Source organism: Anomaloglossus baeobatrachus, chromosome 1 (assembly GCF_048569485.1).
Source record: "Anomaloglossus baeobatrachus isolate aAnoBae1 chromosome 1, aAnoBae1.hap1, whole genome shotgun sequence".
Classification (NCBI taxonomy): domain Eukaryota; kingdom Metazoa; phylum Chordata; class Amphibia; order Anura; family Aromobatidae; genus Anomaloglossus; species Anomaloglossus baeobatrachus.
Window position 1 is genome coordinate 348,652,048 of NC_134353.1, and position 19,601 is coordinate 348,671,648.

The following is a 19,601-nucleotide window of genomic DNA, read 5'->3' on the forward strand; positions in this document are numbered from 1 at the left end:
TGGGATTTGGCCCACAGGGTGTTTTCTGACAGGACAGCAGTGCCGTGTGTAGTAACGAAAGGAGATATTAATTTTGTAAAATGTCAGGTAGAATGTCAGGTACAATGGACGCCCTATCTGCTCTGTTTACCTTGGGCCTTACTATTGTAAAGGGCTATAGTCTCCACACACATACTATGTTTGCTGTATGGTTGTATTGACACAGCTGGCCGGAGGTGCACATTCCAGGTGGTGTATCCAATAGTGTAAGATATGGCCTAATATTACGCTTTATATGTTCATCACTCCATATTTATACCAGATATTTCACTTTTAGGTGGTAATGTATGTGAAATATCTAAAATCTACAATAGTTTAATAAACCACCCCCGGAGTATAACTAAAGCCTGCTTTACATGTTACGATATCACATACGATATCCTATGCGATCGTAACCGCCCCCATCGTATGTGCGGCACGTTCAAACGATTAACCCCGTCACACGTACTTACCCGTCCATACGACCTCGATGTGGGCGGCGAACGTCCACTTCCTGGAGTGGGAGGGACGTTCGGCGTCACACAGCAGCCGGCCAATAGAAGCAGAGGGGCGGGGATGAGCGGGACGTAAACATCTGGCCCACCTCCTTCCTTCCGCATTGCTGGCCGGGAGCCGCAGGATGCAGGTAAGATCTGTTCATCGTTCTGGGGGTGTCACACACTGCGATGTGTGCTACCCCGGGTACGATGAACAATCTGATGTTCAATTTTTAGGAATTGAACGACGTGCATGCGATGAACGTTTTAACATTCAATCGCAATCGCACGTAGCTGTTACACACTGCAATGTACCTTACGATGCCGGATGTGCGTCACTTACGACGTGACCCCGCCGACACATCGTAAGATATATTGTAGCGTGTAAAGCGGGCTTAACCCTCGTCAGGTTCAATGTCGGCTTTCCAATATGGCTTCCTGCAGACATACAAAAGAGACCGAAACAGCAACCGAGAGCTGGTTCTGGACCCCGGGAGGGTAAGGAATAAGCATTACTGTATTTTTATTTATTTTTTTTTTTTTTTAAGTGCTTATTTAAAAAAAAATTTGTAAAGGAGGATGCCTTTAAATAACAACTTGAGGACATTGTACAATTCCAAGTTGAGTCTGAAGAGCGGGCCAGCGGGAGTCCGTGTTTTGGGTGACTGGGGGCCCCTTTTTGTGCTTCGCTGGCGCATATGATCAGAAGCTGTTCAACTCTGCTACCGGCAGCTGACAAACAGTTTTGTAGTGCAGAATAGGGACATCAATGTTTTATGACCCATCTGTCAGCGTGTGCCCTGATTAATAAAGAAGTGTCTGTGAAAGACAACTGGCCGCCTCTCACGCACTGGTATCTGCAGGAAAAATGTGGGGAGCATATACGTGCTTAGAGATGGATGACTTTGTCCCAAACAGTCAAAAATCTGATTCTTTTTATAGACCTACACACAGTAATCTACTGTGACCATGATTTTTGCAAAATATATGGGCTAATTAGTCAAAGTGCGCAATAAAATCACAAGATCCAGTTTTATACAATATAAGCTTCAGGTTTCAGCATCAAACTGGGGCTTTCTTCAGGCTTCCTGAAGCCTAATAACCCAATTGGAAAATAAACCAGCTTTAATAGGTAAATTGTAGCTTTTTTTTTAAAGATGTATATGTTTTTGGGACCTTTTAAGGACATTCAACTTTTTTTTTGTTTTATATAGGCTAACTTTATGTGAGGGAATGGATGACGATGTACGTATTGTTAAAGTGTCAGACGTTAGCGTCATCCACTGGGCCACCTTAAGGTGTGACATTTGACATGTCTGCTCTCCGCAGTTATTTTTAGGTGATCTTTTTCCAGGCTGAGTGGTGTTTTGTAAAATACAACAAGTACGCACATGCCATGTTACCAGGTGTCGCTGTGTAGTGACCAACACATGGGTTGTTCCAGCAACTGTCATCACTTCTACTGGTGAGATTTACAGCTCCCTGAATGGCTTTCAGATGCACATTTAGTGTGCTTTTACATGTTTATTATAGGACCAGAAATGTGCAGTCTATGACCAGGTTACACATACATTTAATGGACCAAGCTTTTCAAAATGTAGATTTAGTCTCGAACAGTACAGTGTATGGCAGTGTAACTGCAAATGATATATTACATAGCCATACACAAAAGTCCCAGACTAATTCCTCAACCTTGGTCATCAAATTGTCGGATGAGGGTTGCAAGGCCGAAAACCACTACCGTGCTCGGTACTTGTAATGAGTAGTGATGAGCATTCCGTACCATGCTCGGGTGCTTGGTACTCGTAACGAGTAGTGATGAGCGTTCCGTACCATGCTCGGGTGCTCTGTACTCGTAACGAGTAGTGATGAGCATTCTGTACCATGCTGGGTGCTCTGTACTCGTAACGAGTAGTGGTGAGCATTCCGTACCATGCTCGGGTGCTCTGTACTCGTAACGAGTAGTGGTGAGCATTCCGTACCATGCTCGGGTGCTCTGTACTCGTAACGAGTAGTGATGAGCATTCCGTACCATGCTCGGGTGCTCTGTACTCGTAACGAGTAGTGATGAGCATTCCGTACCATGCTCGGGTGCTCTGTACTCGTAACGAGTAGTGATGAGCGTTCCGTACCATGCTCGGGTGCTCTGTACTCGTAACGAGTAGTGATGAGCATTCCGTACCATGCTCGGGTGCTCTGTACTCGTAACGAGTAGTGATGAGCGTTCCGTACCATGCTCGGGTGCTCTGTACTCGTAACGAGTAGTGATGAGCGTTCCGTACCATGCTCGGGTGCTCTGTACTCGTAACGAGTAGTGATGAGCGTTCCGTACCATGCTCGGGTGCTCTGTACTCGTAACGAGTAGTGATGAGCGTTCCGTACCATGCTCGGGTGCTCTGTACTCGTAACGAGTAGTGATGAGCATTCCGTACCATGCTCAGGTGCTCTGTACTCGTAACGAAGTAGTGATGAGCGTTCACTACCATGCTTGGGTACTCATAATGAGATGTGATGAGCGACAACTACCATGCTTGGGTACTCGTGATGAGCGAGCACTACCATGCTCGGGTGATCTGTACTTTTAGTGATGAGCGAGCACTACCATGCTCAGGTGCCTGGTATTTGTAATAAGTAGTAATTGGTACTCGTAAGGAGCAGTTGGTGCTCGGATTGGCGTGACTCGAGTACCCGAGTATAACTTGGTGGAAAAATGCTCCTTTCCTCCATTGATATCTCCCAGAAAAATGCTGGAGTTCCCCCTTACTTCCATTATACTGAGGTACTCATGTCGTGCCCATCCGAGCATCCAACTACTTGTTGCGATTATCAAGCACCTGAGCTTGGTAGTGCTCACTCATCACTAGTAGATACCTGACCAAAGAAGTGGTGCCAATAATTATAAATGGTTACAAATAAGTCACAAGTGGCTTTCATTGTAGTCTATGGCAACCAGCATAGACAATCGGCACATTTGGAAACGATTGTGTATCGTGGTGGGCGGCATTGCTACACAAAAGGAAATCATTATATGCCATGTCCAATTCAAGTGCACGATCTCGATGTCGACGCAACACATCACTGTGCATGCCTAAGCTTAAAGGGGTTGTCCACCTTTTAAGGACATTATTATTATTATTATTATTATTATTATTATTATTATTATTATTATTATATTAAATGTAGTCTATTTGTAGGGCAAGAAATCATTTTTGCAATTGGGTTCAATAAAAAAAGCACCATTTTCCTCGTTTTTATGGGCTCTTTTGTTTCCCTGCACAGTCCGCTTTGATGTGGTCTCTGGTCAGCTGAGAGGAGCTCCGAAAAAGACATGAGTTACAAATAATACTATTGGGATGACTGACAGACTCTCAGTTAACTCGTTCTCCAGCCAGCAATAGTCAGTGCCACACAGACATTATAGAAGGAAAGTAGTGAACATTTTTTTTTTTTAATGAAACGCAATTTTTTTTTTTTTATCCCAAAATACATGTATTTAAGTGAAAGAAAAATTGTCCTTAAAGGTGAACCCCTTCAGCTGGATAATAAAGCACACTCCTGCTGACGAGGATATTGGACTTGGGAGTCATATGGATACGACAGATATCTCCGCACCCTGGCACATCACAATACCTTCCACTTATTTATTGGATGCTGTGTCTTTTATGTTGTACCCCATTTTGTTACCGAGCAGAAGGCCTGTCCTACTGTGTGGTCCTCAGCTGAGGAATGAGGACAGCTTCCGAGGGCTGTCACAATGACTGGTCCTGTCTAGACAGGAGGTGGTTGGTGGAGGTGAGCACACCGCTTACTTCACTATCTCCCTTTCTTTGTATGTCCTGATCACGTGGGCTGGGTCTGGAATTCATTTCTTGCCACGTGAACCTGCAATGACCTGCCAGTTCAGGTGTGATCACCGCTGTTGTGAAATACACCAGCTTCTTCTAACATGTTCAGGTCCCAGCTTTCCTAGCCGGTGGAAATTGGGAGTTGTGAAGGCAACCCTTTATTACAATGTATAAGTGGACACCGACATCAAGTGATAGTATTATAGAGGCTTCACAAAGGCGCCATGGCTGGTTACTTTGACCATCCTGCCTTTTGTAGAATAGCGGGCAGATCGGCATTGTCTTTCATTTATTTCCTTGTGTGCCAGCTTTGCCTACGTATCTTCTGTGTATTTCACAATAGCCAGGAAATTACCGGTAGTTGCTGATACAGATTCAGATCTTTATTGACACAACTTGCTTAAGGTAATATAATAGAGCCACTGTGTAAAGCCATATTTTTGGGTCATCAGTTTTGGTACACAACGGGATTTTTATCCAGTCTTTCCATCAGAGGCTCTTACTGGGATTTCAAATTGGGTAGATATCTTCGGAGGCACACTCAGTGGGACTTCTAATGCTACTTTTTATTTTCCGGTGATCTACTCGTGCATGTGCCTCACTAGTATTTGCCTAGAATAGGCGCTGAATACCGTGGTAAGTGGCATAGTCAATCGGGTTCTGCACTTTGATAAGTGGTTTGACCGTGTCGGCTCATGTCAACCTGGAGAATGCAGATTGGTTTGACTTGATTATTACATCTAAAAGCTACTTTAGTACCAATCTGCAGACATATCCTGTCTTCCTATAATAGAGCTGAGTGCCAACAAGCGGCTCCTAATTATATTACTGAGAACTAAGCAGTTTAGCTTGTGTTGCATAAGCTTTATGTAAATTCCCCTTGCAGGCAAATGCCGCATCCTATATACTCTCCTGAATGGCTGCGTATTCCTGGCCCCTCACTTACATCGATTTCCTAGAGCTCTGAGCAGAGGTGACATTTGTATCCAGAACAGTTATGTCTGCACACGAAACATATAATATTCTCTGACATCGTCTGGGCTCTGATGGCTACATAGTCACGCAACGGCAGCTGAATGGATGCCTCCAAGTCCATGGAAGAGCTGACCTTCCCCACAGCTGTCACCATGAGATATAGAAAATAGAAAATATATATATATAATATGTGTGTGTATATGTATATGTGTGTGTGTATATCTATATCTATATCTCTACAGCTCTGGCAGACATTAACAGACCACTGCAAAATTTTCAGTTTTTCTGATTTTTTTCTTTTATAGGTATATTTTTGAGTAAAGGGTAAATTGTTCTTTTATTCTATAAACTACTGACAATGTCTCCGGATTTCAATAAATTTTGTATTTATTTTCTGAAAATGAGAAATGGTCAAAATAACAAAATAATGCAAATAAAACAAGTTCATACTCATTTAGAAACAACAATACTAATAATGTTTTAACTCAGGAAGAGTTCAGAAATCAATATTTTGTGGAATAACCATGATTTTTAATCACAGCTTTCATGCGTCTTGGCATGCTTTCCACTAGTCTTTCACACTGCTTTTGGTTGACCTTATGCCACTCCTGGTGCAAAAATGAAAGCAGTTCTTCTTTGTTTGATGGCTTGTGACTGTCCATCTTCCTCTTGATTACATTCCAAAGGTTTTCAGGTCTAGAGATTGGGCTGGCCATGACAGGGTTTTGATGTTGGTGGTCCTTCATCCACACATTGATTGACCTAGCTGTGTGGCATAGCGCATTGTCCTGCTGGAAAAACCTGTCCTCAGAGTTGGGGTACATTGCCTGAGCAGAAGGAAGCAACTATTTTTCCAGGATAACCTTGTATGCAGCTTGATATACGTTCTTCGCAAAGTTTAATCTGCCCATTTCCAGCCTTGCTGAAGCATCCCCAGATCATCACCAATCCTCCACCAAATTTCACAGTGGGTACAAGACAGTGTGGCTTATACGCCTCTCCAGGTCTCCGTCTAACCATTAGATGACCAGGTGTTGGGCAAAGCTGAAAATTAACTAGAAGTCACAAAAATTTCGAGCTCCCCCCTAAAGTCAAATGAACTGAATAGAACTAACTAGAAACTAAATGGCTAAACTCAATGGAAAACAACCTCTTGTGGTGCGACAGTAATGGCCTTAATTACAGAACAAAAGACAGTGATTATAGGATGTTAGCTAAAATCCTTCAGGTCATTCGACCCGTCTCTGGGTTCCAAAGGTAGAAATGTTAAATGACCCCTCTCTAGGACTTCTAGTGTTAAACTCATCAGAGAAGATTACCTTACTCCAGTCCTCTATGGTCCAATCCTTATGGTCTTTGACAAACTTCAGCCTGGCTCTCCTTTGCTTCTCATTGATGAAATGCTTTTTTCTAGCTTTACATGACTTGAGCCCTGCCTCTAGGAGCCTGTTACGAACTGTTCTTGCCGTGCACTTTACCCCAGCTGCCATTTGCCATTCCTTTTGTAGGTCACTTGATGTCATCCTGCGGTTGCGAAGTAATATTTAAATAAGATAACGGTCCTCCCGCTCAGTGGAGAGTCGCTTTCGCCCTCTGCTGGTCGGTGGCTTTGTTGTCCCCAATGTCTGCTGCTTGACCTTGTAATGGACTGCCGTCATAGAAATTTTAAGGATGGAGGCAACATGACACTCACTGTATCCCTCTGCTAGTAAAGTCAGAATTGAGCCCTTCTTTTCCTCACTGAAGACTTTTCTTTTCAACTCCTTTGGCATGGTTAAAAGTTATTGTTTCATTCCTATTGCTTTTGAGATATTACTAGCACTTGTTTTGTCATCCAGCTTGTCCTATTGCAAGAGGATTGTGAAGACCACAGCAGTGTTTTTTTTATACATTCCCTTGTTAAATTTGGTTCAGGTGATCACCTAATAGAAGCACCTTAAGTAGAATGTACTCGGGTTGGAATTAAACTGACACTGGAATGGAATGGTTGTAAGACAAGACATGTGGGAGAAGCTGATTTTTATAAAACTGTTCAGTGGTCTCATTTTTTCCCAGGGCTATGTGTGTGTATATGTGTGTGTATGTATATGTATATGTATATATACAGTTAGATCCAGAAATATTTGGACAGTGACACAAGTTTTGTTATTTTAGCTGTTTACAAAAACATGTTCAGAAATACAATTATATATATAATATGGGCTGAAAGTGCACACTCCCAGCTGCAATATGAGAGTTTTCACATCCAAATCGGAGAAAGGGTTTAGGAATCATAGCTCTGTAATGCATAGCCTCCTCTTTTTCAAGGGACCAAAAGTAATTGGACAAGGGACTCTAAGGGCTGCAATTAACTCTGAAGGCGTCTCCCTCGTTAACCTGTAATCAATTAAGTAGTTAAAAGGTCTGGGGTTGATTACAGGTGTGTGGTTTTGCATTTGGAAGCTGTTGCTGTGACCAGACAACATGCGGTCTAAGGAACTCTCAATTGAGGTGAAGCAGAACATCGTGAGGCTGAAAAAAAAAGAAAAAATCCATCAGAGAGATAGCAGACATGCTTGGAGTAGCAAAATCAACAGTCAGGTACATTCTGAGAAAAAAGGAATTGACTGGTGAGCTTGGGAACTCAAAAAGGCCTGGGCGTCCACGGATGACAACAGTGGTGGATGATCGCCGCATACTTTCTTTGGTGAAGAAGAACCCGTTCACAACATCAACTGAAGTCCAGAACACTCTCAGTGAAGTAGGTGTATCTGTCTCTAAGTCAACAGTAAAGAGAAGACTCCATGAAAGTAAATACAAAGGGTTCACATCTAGATGCAAACCATTCATCAATTCCAAAAATAGACAGGCCAGAGTTAAATTTGCTGAAAAACACCTCATGAAGCCAGCTCAGTTCTGGAAAAGTATTCTATGGACAGATGAGACCAAGATCAACCTGTACCAGAATGATGTGAAGAAAAAAGTTTGGAGAAGAAAGGGAACGGCGCATGATCCAAGGCACACCACATCCTCTGTAAAACATGGTGGAGGCAACGTGATGGCATGGGCATGCATGGCTTTCAATGGCACTGGGTCACTTGTGTTTATTGATGACATAACAGCAGACAACAGTAGCCTGATGAATTCTGAAGTGTACCGGGATATACTTTCAGCCCAGATTCAGCCAAATGCCGCAAAGTTGATCGGACGGCGCTTCATAGTACAGATGGACAATGACCCCAAGCATACAGCCAAAGCTACTCAGGAGTTCATGAGTGCAAAAAAGTGGAACATTCTGCAATGGCCAAGTCAATCACCAGATCTTAACCCAATTGAGCATGCATTTCACTTGCTCAAATCCAGACTTAAGACGGAAAGACCCACAAACAAGCAAGACCTGAAGGCTGCGGCTATAAAGGCCTGGCAAAGCATTAAGAAGGAGGAAACCCAGCGTTTGGTGATGTCCATGGGTTCCAGACTTAAGGCAGTGATTGCCTCCAAAGGATTCGCAACAAAATATTGAAACTAAAAATTTTTTTTTGGGTTTGGTTTATTTGTCCAATTACTTTTGACCTCCTAAAATGTGGAGTGTTTGTAAAGAAATGTGTACAATTCCTACAATTTCTATCAGATATTTTTGTTCAAACATTCAAATTAAACGTTACAATCTGCACTTGAATTTTGTTGTAGAGGTTTCATTTCAAATCCAATGTGGTGGCATGCAGAGCCCAACTCGCGAAAATTGTGTCACTGTCCAAATATTTCTGGACCTAACTGTATATATATATATATATATATATATATATATATATATATATATATATATATATATATATATATATAAATATTTTAGCACAGTTTTTGTCTCAGTATAACATTTATTTGCTTTTTTTAAAGACAGGACACAATTTTTATACATTTTTGTTTTTGCCACAGTATAACCATTCAGAGATATCTTTGAATTGACCTCTGTGTTATTTTGTTACCCCATTATTTCTCCTGGATAATTAGCAATAAAATTTGCTGATTGGGGGTGTATTCCTACAGTGTCCACACCCCTTTGCCAAAGTAGGTGGAATTGCCCTGTTGTCATTTTTGTTCATAAATATTGAGGAGAATAAACAAACGGCGCAAAAACACATTGCAGAATAATGCTACATTTAGGCGGTCCAGTAATTGGGGAATGAGCATACCTACAAGCACTTATTTCCAGGCAGGCAATCGCCGACAGACTGAGCAAACTTTTTCGAGTGTGATGTATTTTAAGCAGGCTTAAAATTTATCGCTATCAGCGGCACATTGACCTCTGCAAGCTGAAGATGTGCCGCCGATGACGTGACTTTCTATGGGCACAGAACGATCATTATATGTGTGTAATACTGTGGTCAGCCAGTAAGGCCGTTTCAAACATCTGGCATATTGCCGGATCCGTCACACTCCAGTACAGTGTTAATACTGTACAATGGCATCGCGGCAAGCTCCGATCACATGACAGCATGTGACCGGAGGTTACCGCGATGCAATTGTACTGTATTACACTGTACTGGAGTGTGATGGATCCGGCAATCCGGCAAAATGTCGGATGTGTGAAACTGCCCTTAATAAGGTAATTCAACAACCAGTGATTAGCTGGCTGCGGTCGACACAAGTAACCCAGCATTGTGATAAGATACCACAGAATAGCTATTGCTGGAACATTATATGCATATACTCACCTACTGTATCCTCACCCATCACTGTAGACTGTGAGTCCTCGTAGGCAGGGACCTCTATCCTCCTGTACCAGTCTGCGCCATGTATTGTACTTGGTTTTATTATGTATACACCTTTTCGTCATGGAATAAATGGCGCTATAATAATAATCTACTAAATCAGACATGTCAGGAGTGGTGATATGTGGAAATGCTCCCTAATGCATGGCTCAGACATGCTGATAAGGAGTTATTCGGATATGGGGTCTAATGTGTAATGTTTAATCTTCTTATTAAGAAGATTATTCTGATAAGCCATCTCACAAGAAACAAGCATTGGGACTGAGTACCAGTCTAATTGCCGGGCAGACTGCTTTACCCCGTTCCCAGCTGTCTGATCTTGGGAAGAATGTCCCGTCTCTCAGATTTCTACACACTTGGCCCTGAATCTGTGTCTGGCCGTAGAGAAACAGTTGGGCTCATTATATTATGACACGTCTAAGCTGAGACTCGTGTGCTATTCAGACCTCGTCTCGCAGCTGAGCAGATGTAAGACACTGCTTCATGTTCTCTTTCAATCACCACAGCCGTCCTCTTATTTTAATGCAAATATTAGATTGGATTGTCGTCAATGAGGGCTGAAGTCTCGGCAGGATCCGCACTTGTGCGAGTTCTGGACTTTGGATCCTTCCAATTGTTTACTAAGCCATATAATTCCTGACTCAGTCTGAATACGTCTTTTGTTCGGCCTTGCTGCCAGGAGTTAGAAGTGTGTGAGTAGTGCCTTTTTGTCCCCAGGAATCCAGCTAATAACTGAATATTCTCTCCTCCACCATGCTTCATTGTGGCATTCTTTGTTGAGAGATATGCCGTACAGATGGAGGAAAGCACTTAACTGCAGGCTGTCACTTCACTTCTGGTTCCTGTGATCAGATGTCTGCGTTCTGGCATTGTCCACCATCCAAAGTCAGCTTCTTTAAGATAACAGCCTCATAAAAGGGGGTGAGGGGCTGCATCTGTTCCTTTAGAAATGAGAACAAGGAGTGCCAGGGGATAGATGCTAATGCACATTGGTCTGTTTTCTCCATTTGTATGTTGCCTCAGGCTGTGTTTTTTTGTTTTTTTTTTTCTCTTTTTATATTCTATGAAATTTTGAACTCTTGGGGTTCAAAAAACAATAAAGTAAAAGGGAGCCTGTAATTCTTATGTTTCTCTCTTTATTTTTTTACAGGAGAGAATGCCACAAACTCCAAGTTTGGTAGCCATGTTTGACAGCGGGACTTTCAACCGGAACTTGTATCAGTCCAAAGAAGACAGTTGTTCTGAGCTGTACTACCAAGATAACAACTTGCTGTCGGGATCCCTGGAAGCACTTATCCAGCACTTGGTGCCCAGCGTTGATTACTATCCGGATGTAAGTTGAAGCTGGCTCAAAATAAATCTGTTGTCAAGCATGCATTTTCACACCATGGATGCTGACGTGCTTTTTTTCAGCACAGGAAACGTGAAGATAGCTTATCTGTGTAACACTTGGGCGGACAGATAGGAACAGTTATTGGCTTTGTGTATATGGCTTTTCCATTCCTACTTCACATAAATAAAGCAGCAATACAATCATTTTCATACAACTGTGAAAGCACTTTATATGTTAGAGATGACAAGACATCTGGACTATTCCCTTTAGACAAGCCCGGTCACTAATATTATCATGGTATCTTGTCAAACTGTCAGAAGTTTGGGAAAGTGGTTTTCTCCATATGTGGAGGGGAGAAAAGCATTGCTAAACCCATCTGATGTGGAATTTCATAAAATGATCAAGTAAAATATATCTTTGTACCGTGTTAGCCAGTAGAGATAAAAAAATTGTTTAAAAGAATTTTTTTTATCTCTACTGGCTAACACGGTACAAAGATATATTTTACTTGTATCAAAATGGAGGATACCAGAATGTACCGCATCTTTATGGAACTAAAGACACTTCTGAAGAAACGCGCACAACTGGACAGCGACATATTTTTCTTATCCAAATGCAAAAAGGAGAATCTGATCCCCAAAGGACTCTGGATTACAAACCCAATTCTACATACCTACAATGAGGACTCTCTGTTCTTTTAAACAATTTTTTTATAAAATGATCAGGCATGTTGAAATCCAACATGTCTGACCCTTCTTTCTGCTGTAGGGTGAGCGGACACCGATCTAGATTAGACGGTCAGTCCTAGCATTAACCAACATTCATCTAATGTGTGGCTACCTATTGATGTTTGCCCACACTTGATTACCTTGAGGATATTACCGACTTAATGTGTGGTATGAATTAACACAAAGAGGGGCATATAATTGGTGCAGCTGCACCAGGGCCCAAGAGGTAAAGTGGCCCACTCCCACCCCTAATACAGCAAGCGGCTTCTGTCATAGATGGAACTAATGGAATATAAAGAACGCATATATTGTAAATGCGCAGGGGGCCTGTTCTGTGTTTGTCCGCCACAGAATTTGCATCTACTGTATTCTTAAAAGTGTTGTTTGGTCCAATTCCACAAGTCTTCATTCACTCTGTGTCACTCTGGGACTGCAGACTTGTGAATCCTCACATCACAAGCCCTGTAAGCTGCAAGAATTCGCCAGGAACGGCGGTCACGTGGCTTCAAGTATGCCGTATGTATATTTCTAAACAAAGCCTGCGGAGACACCATCACATGTTTCTCAATGCTGGCAGGAAACTAGCCAGGTCTTTCACCGGGAAGGAACAACCACGGGAAGGGCAGTCTCCAGTCAAGGAGACCACCTATGCCAAACATGGTATCCATCCACAGACAGCTGTTTCGGGGTATTTGCCCCTCATCAGTGTGGAGTAGGAAACTGGCTAGTGGGAGCAATGCCTAGTCTTCTACTAGGCATTGCAATGAATATTTCCCAGGGGGCATTGCTCTAGAATCCTTGTGTTGAGAAACACGGGATGGTGTCTCCGCGGTGTTGGATGTTTATCTCCCTAAGGTCAACCATCCTTGCTTATGTAGTCTTCTACTAGGCATTGCTCCCACTAGCAAGTTTCCTACTCCACACTGATGAGGGGCAAATACCCCGAAACAGCTGTCTGTGGATGGATACCATGTTTGGCATAGGTGGTCTCCTTGACTGGAGACTGCCCTTCCCGAGGTTGTTCCTTCCCGGTGAAAAACCTGGCTAGTTTCCTGCCAGCGTTGAGAAACATGTGATGGTGTCTCCGAAGGCTTTCTTGTTTTGAATATTTCCCAGGGGGCATTGCTCTAGAATTACTGCGTTGAGAAACACGTGATGGTGTCTCCGGTGTTGGATGTTGATCTTCCTAAGGTCAACCATCCTTGCTTATGTATGTATATTTCTGGCCACAGTCCAACTAAATGGGGGCGGCTTCGCTCTGTGCAAGTGTATTGTGTGAGGCCGCAGCCAGGTAGTAGGATTCTGGTCGGGAGTACGTATAATTATGGTCACGTGACTGTCGTTCCCGGTTCTGACTCCGGCCATTCCTCGCAGCACATAATGTGTTTGATGTGAGAATTCACTTGTCTGCAGTCACATAAAGTGACCTAGTGACTGTAGACTTGTCATTTTAGATGGTACTACCAGTCTAAGGCCACCATACACAATACTGTAGGCTTAAGTCGTCCACACCCACCTGGATTGTCTAATGTGCATGGCTTGACTCTCAATGACATTTGGGTTCGATAGATCTAGAATGCTGCTTAATTTCTGCAACCGATTCTTTTGACCTTTCTGGAGGTAAACCACTACCAAGGTTGTCTGTAGCGGCTCTCTCATAGAGCATGCATGGCTGACCCAAGCGGTCCTATGTCTGAGGAAGTCTGGAGAAATGGATGTCAGCTAAGCGATCGATCTAATGTGTATGTGGGCCTTTACATGTAGCCTCTTGTACATTTTGCCAGTTTATTTTTTAATAAGATTACTGCATCTATAAACATTCCTTTTTGTTTTTTTCTCCTTTTAGAGAACATACATTTTCACCTTCCTCCTCAGCTCGCGCCTTTTTCTTCATCCTTTTGAATTAATGGCTAAAGTCTGTCATGTTTGTGTAGAGCAACAAAGGCTAAATGAACCTGGATCTGATAAGGTAAGAGATGACTCCTGGTCTGGGACTGGTTACACAATAGCCAATTGTTGTTTGGTGATTTGGGTAATGGTGAAACCGTGATATTACACTTGCTACACAACTTTACCGGTTTTTAGCTGCCACCAAGTATCTAATGCTTGTTGGGTCATCCCAGCTCTTCTAACAACATGCCATATTCTTTGTTCTATGGGGACATATGCCACTTTGAAAAGGTGGACACCGCGGCATATACACAGTGCTTGCTCTCCCTGAGGCCGGTCTAAACTTAAAGAGAACCTGTCAGGTCCTGTATGCACCCAGAACCATGAGCAGCTCTGGATGCATATTGCTAAACTCTGCCTATCCGTCCCTGTATCTAGTAGCATAAATAAAGGGATCTTTGGATAAAGTATTTCTAAAGATCCTTTATGATATGCTAATGAGTGCAGGGACTAGTAACGAGCATTAGTTCCCTTAGCTCATGGGTCCCCAATTCCAGTCCTCAAGGGCCGCCAACAGTGCATGTTTTCAGGATTTCCTTAGTATTACACATGTGACAATTTAATTACCTGCACAGTTGATTATTCCAACACCCATGCAATGCTAAGGAAATCCTGAAAACATGCACTGTTGGCGGCCCTCGAGGACTGGAGTTGGGGAACCCTGCCTTAGCTAGTCCGCACCCTTATCATGTAAGTACACGCCTGTCAGCATGCTAACGTTCTAATAATGCGCAGCATCAGAGGGATGGTCGATCTCGCCGCTCTCTGTTGCCACTGCGCGCGATGCTGGATTTCGGCTCAGTACGTCTGATCAGAAGCCCCGGACTTCAGTCATACATACTATGATGCTGGGTGTACGCATCCTGGCTTCAAATTGGTGTAGTACGCCTGACCGAAAGTCCGGGGATGTTCTCATCGTGTGTACTGAGCCAAAAACCAGCGGTTGTAGCAAAGGTGAGAGCAACCATGCCTCTGACGCTGCGCATTCATTAGCATGTTAGCACACCCTTGTGGGCGTGCTTACATGCTAAGGGGGCTGACTAGCCAAGGGAACTAACACCCTTGTGACTAGTCTCTGGCCTCATTAGCATATTATAAAGAATCTTTAGAAATACTTTTCTTAAAGATCCCTTTATCTATGCTACTAGATACAGGCATGGTTAGGCAGGGATTAGCAATGTGCATCCAGAACTTCTCGAGGTTCTGGGTGCATATTGCACCTGACAGGTTCCCTTTAACCTCTTGCACATTGATGAAGGACCAGTGTGGATCGAAATGTCTGTGTTGCTTTTGGTTTGGATCACCTTAATAAATTTTCAAGATTATTTCCACCTTATCTCAGTGCCAAGTTTTACTCTTCATAATTTGAGACTGGCTCCTACTTGGGCACCACCAACAGAAGTGCCATGTTTTTCTACACCATTATCCATCCATGGACCACATTATGTGTATCATATTAGGAGACTGTCGTTGCGTATCTAGTGGCACCTCATTGTTGCCTTTTTTTGTATATTTGAAGCCTATATAGGCTTTATAACCAATATTTCATTGTTGTCCCTACAGAGCAATGCTACTGTAAGCTATGGTTGTCTATCTGACACACGATGCTATGGAGAAGCTCAAATTCCTTGTACATTCCTGTGCCATGGATGACTTGTGTAGATTATTAGAACATGTCTTTATGTTACTCCATAGACTCACATGAAGAAGATTGCTCCCAAAATCCTTCAGCTGCTGACAGAGTGGACCGAGACCTTCCCTTATGATTTCCGAGATGAGAGGATGATGAGAAATCTTAAGGACACAGCCCACCGGGTCACGCATGGAGATGAGGTATGTACCCACTTTGGCTTTTTTACTGATGCAATCCTCTATTACAGCTAAGCTGCCATACAGTCGAGCATTTATAAAGGCACATCAGTAGGTATATGTCTGCACAGGGCTGAGGGCAGTATATCATACCAGACTCCTAACACACTGCTCTATTGAGTTCACAGAGACCTCCATGACCTTGCCTGGTCAGACTGAACTTCTTCATCACATGCGTTCCTTGTCTCTTAGGAAAATTGGACTGTACATTTCCCTTTTTAAACTATTTTTAACTTCTAGAAAAAAAAAAATCCCTATACCAATTCCATTCTTGGAAACCTAGTCATCTGGTTTCCTTTATATCCATGCACCCCGGACTAACTCTCGGAAAATGATAAAAATGCATCCACGGTATATGTGTGGGACCTGGTGTATATTGGAGATGTTTTCCTAAAACTAGAACTTTTAAGCTCATTTTTTGAAGATTATCTAATGTGAACCATGCCTCAAAAATGAATGGTTGCTGTGCTCTTCACTTTGTGATGTATGTTTGGGTGAACATCAGGAAAACTCCCGTTTTGTATATGCTGAATGTGTCCATGTCATGACATTAGCCCAACTGAGATCATGGCCTTTTGACCTATCTTCCAGTGAGCAAATTCTGACCCTATCTTTTGTAATGAAGCATCTAATGAGTGAGTGCAACGGTTATTGGGTGCAAGGCCAGGTGTGACATTGTGACTGATGGATCCTGCATTATCAGTTCTGCATAGAGGCGCTATCTGTCATTCTAATGCTGCCTCTGATGATAAGGAGCTTGCTGAAAACTCTTAATGGAAGGACAGGAAGTCTAAAAAAGCCCTAGCGGTCAGTATGAAAATTGCAACATTAGAAATGTTGTTTGTTTTGTTTGTTTTTTTTTTTTGTTTGTTTTTTTAATTAATGATCATGATTAGAGATGAGCATACCTGTGGAAGTTCGCGTTCAGCTTGGACTTGACCTGAACTTGATCCTGGAGCCTGATCAAAGTCACGGATTGGGCAGTTTGGCTCTCCGCCTGCATACAAACCGCATTTTTGGGGGAAAAGGAGGGCGAATGTCTTGGTTTATTGTTTTGGGTTTTTTTTATACACACTACATCCAAGAAAAGTTGTTTTTGGCCCCAACTGTTTTTACAGTTTGGGTTCGCTTATCTCTAATTGTGATATGGAGAGAAAAAAAAAATAAATAAATATATATAATATACACACACGTAACACAAAAACCTGCCCTATTCTGATGGCACAATCTGTGCATATGTATACAATAGGACCTTTTTAATACAGTTGGGCCCACTGTGTGGCATCTGGCAGAGGCATCACTCCTATGTGCCATGAAGGGTTGGGATTAGCGCCTCATGTGAGATGGTAAGGATAGGAATTCCTTTTCATGTCGGTGTGGGGTGAAGCATTGCTTCTGGACTGCTGGGGTTTTGGACCGTTCCCGCCTTTGTAGGGTGCATCCATCACTGTATGGGGGCTGGAATGAATGGCTGCATCAGTACGGCTCACCAGCAGTTAATTGTTAAACCATTTTCACGCCATGTGTTGTCTTTGCTATGTGTATAATAGCTAGGGATGATGTAATATAGGAATTCTTCATTCAGCGTGGCAGTAGGTATTGTACTGATTAGTGCTTTGGACAAAAGACTAGAAGATTATCTGCCCAGTGCACAGCCGGCATCACCCAGCACTGACCCCTCTTTACAATGTGGGCTCAGCTCAGTGAGTAGTTCCACATTACTGCTATTAGAAAGTAATTCCGTCATATAATTCTTTGAATTTGGCATGAATGGTCCTATTTTTCAGGCAAAAAACCCTTACGAAAAACAGACTTTGTATTTTTTCGTCAGTTTGGAGAAAAGGGCTCACCCCTGTGATCGCTGCACTGTGCGGCCGATCCTTCTGTGATCACACAGCATTAAAGCCATTTGTGCTGATAAAAACTTACTGGAAAAGGTTCTTTTATTTTCAAGACTACGTAGATTGTATGTGAATGGGCAAGCCAGCAGCAAAACAGGCGGACGGCTCGCTGCGGATCAGTTCAGGGTTCAAAGAACTGACGTTTCTAAGCTGGGACTGCACCAAAATAACTTCTGCATGATTCATTAGCGGGCACCAGTGGTGTGGGCGTTTATTATAATAGGATCTAGCTGGCACAGTGTCACATCACCCGCTAACAGAGCTGAAAAGGAAAACTGTCACCAGACTGTCACCGCTGCTATTCTATATCAGTCTACTAGCTAAACCTCGGTCTGACTCTTCTACGTTGGCTCAGAAATGTTTTACTGTTGAAAGAAAGGTGGATGAATCTTATTCTACAAAGACTAAATGCATAAAGAAGCCTTTGTTTCTTTTTTGCTTACTTAGATGTACAGAAAAAATATTCAACAGATAATACAAAATCTAATTCGGAAGCTAGCAGCATTGAGTCAGTATGAAGAACTGATCGCAAAAATCAATGCCCAAAGCGCTGATCGCATGGCTATATTGAAGAGCAAGCCACAGTCCATACAGAGGGACATCATCAGTATCTGCAGTGACCCTTATACCTTAGCTCAGCAGCTGACCCACATAGAGCTGGTGAGTAATGGGGGCGTGCAGAGGTCGGGGACATGTTTGGTTCCTCTGATGTAGCGTTAACATGCCTGCTTGTGTTACAGGAGAGACTAAGTTATATTGGCCCAGAAGAATTTGTGCAGGCTTTTGTGCGGAAGGATCCCTTAGATAGAAATGAGGTAATGCATCTATGTAGCTGTCCCTCTATCTAGCTGTCCCTCTATCCATCTTCTTTCTTTCCCTCATCTGCTCTTTTTTCCCCCCTCCGCTCCTCCCCCCCCTCCGCTCTTCCCCCCCCCCTCCGCTCTCCACCCCCCCTCCGCTCTCCCCCCCCCCCTCCGCTCTTCCCCCCCCCTCCGCTCTTCCCCCCCCCTCCGCTCTTCCTCCCCCCCTCCGCTCTTCCTCCCCCCCTCCGCTCTTCCTCCCCCTCTCCGCTCTTCTTCCCCCCCCTCCGCTCTTCTTCCCCCCCCTCCGCTCTTCTTCCCCCCCCCCTCCGCTCTTCTTCCCCCCCTCCGCTCTTCTTCTCCCCCCCCTCCGCTCTTCTTCTCCCCCCCCTCCGCTCTTTCCCCCCCTCCGCTCTCTTTCCCCCCCTCCGCTCTTTCCCCCCCTCCGCTCTTTCCCCCCCTCCGCTCTTTCCCCCCCTCCGCTCTCTTTCCCCCCCCTCCGCTCTCTTTCCCCCCCCCCTCCGCTCTCTTTCCCCCCCCTCCGCTCTCTTCCCCCCCCTCTCCGCTCTCTTCCCCCCCTCTCCGCTCTCTTCCCCCCCTCTCCGCTCTCTTCCCCCCCTCTCCGCTCTCTTCCCCCCCTCTCCGCTCTCTTCCCCCCCCTCTCCGCTCTCTTCCCCCCCCTCTCCGCTCTCTTCCCCCCCCTCTCCGCTCTCTTCCCCCCCTCTCCGCTCTCTTCCCCCCCTCTCCGCTCTCTTTCCCCCCCTCTGCTCTCTTCCCCCCCTCTCCGCTCTCTTTCCCCCACTCCATCTGCTCTCTTTCCCCCACTCCATCTGCTCTCTTTCCCCCACTCCATCTGCTCTCTTTCCCCCACTCCATCTGCTCTTTCCCCCACTCCATCTGCTCTCTTTCCCCCACTCCATCTGCTCTCTTTCCC

At 43.9% G+C, this 19,601-nt stretch overlaps 1 protein-coding gene across 2 annotated transcripts in view; it reads left to right on the forward strand.

Moving 5' to 3' along the window:
- Nucleotides 1-19,601, forward strand: part of RASGEF1B (RasGEF domain family member 1B) — a 625,650-nt gene that overhangs the window by 583,895 nt on the left and 22,154 nt on the right. For both annotated transcript variants that reach the window (XM_075352419.1, XM_075352420.1), the window contains 5 exons: nucleotides 11,237-11,419; nucleotides 13,994-14,116; nucleotides 15,793-15,930; nucleotides 18,315-18,527; nucleotides 18,608-18,682. In XM_075352419.1, coding sequence (XP_075208534.1) covers nucleotides 11,237-11,419; nucleotides 13,994-14,116; nucleotides 15,793-15,930; nucleotides 18,315-18,527; nucleotides 18,608-18,682 — 732 coding nt within the window. The remainder of the gene's footprint in view (nucleotides 1-11,236; nucleotides 11,420-13,993; nucleotides 14,117-15,792; nucleotides 15,931-18,314; nucleotides 18,528-18,607; nucleotides 18,683-19,601) is intronic.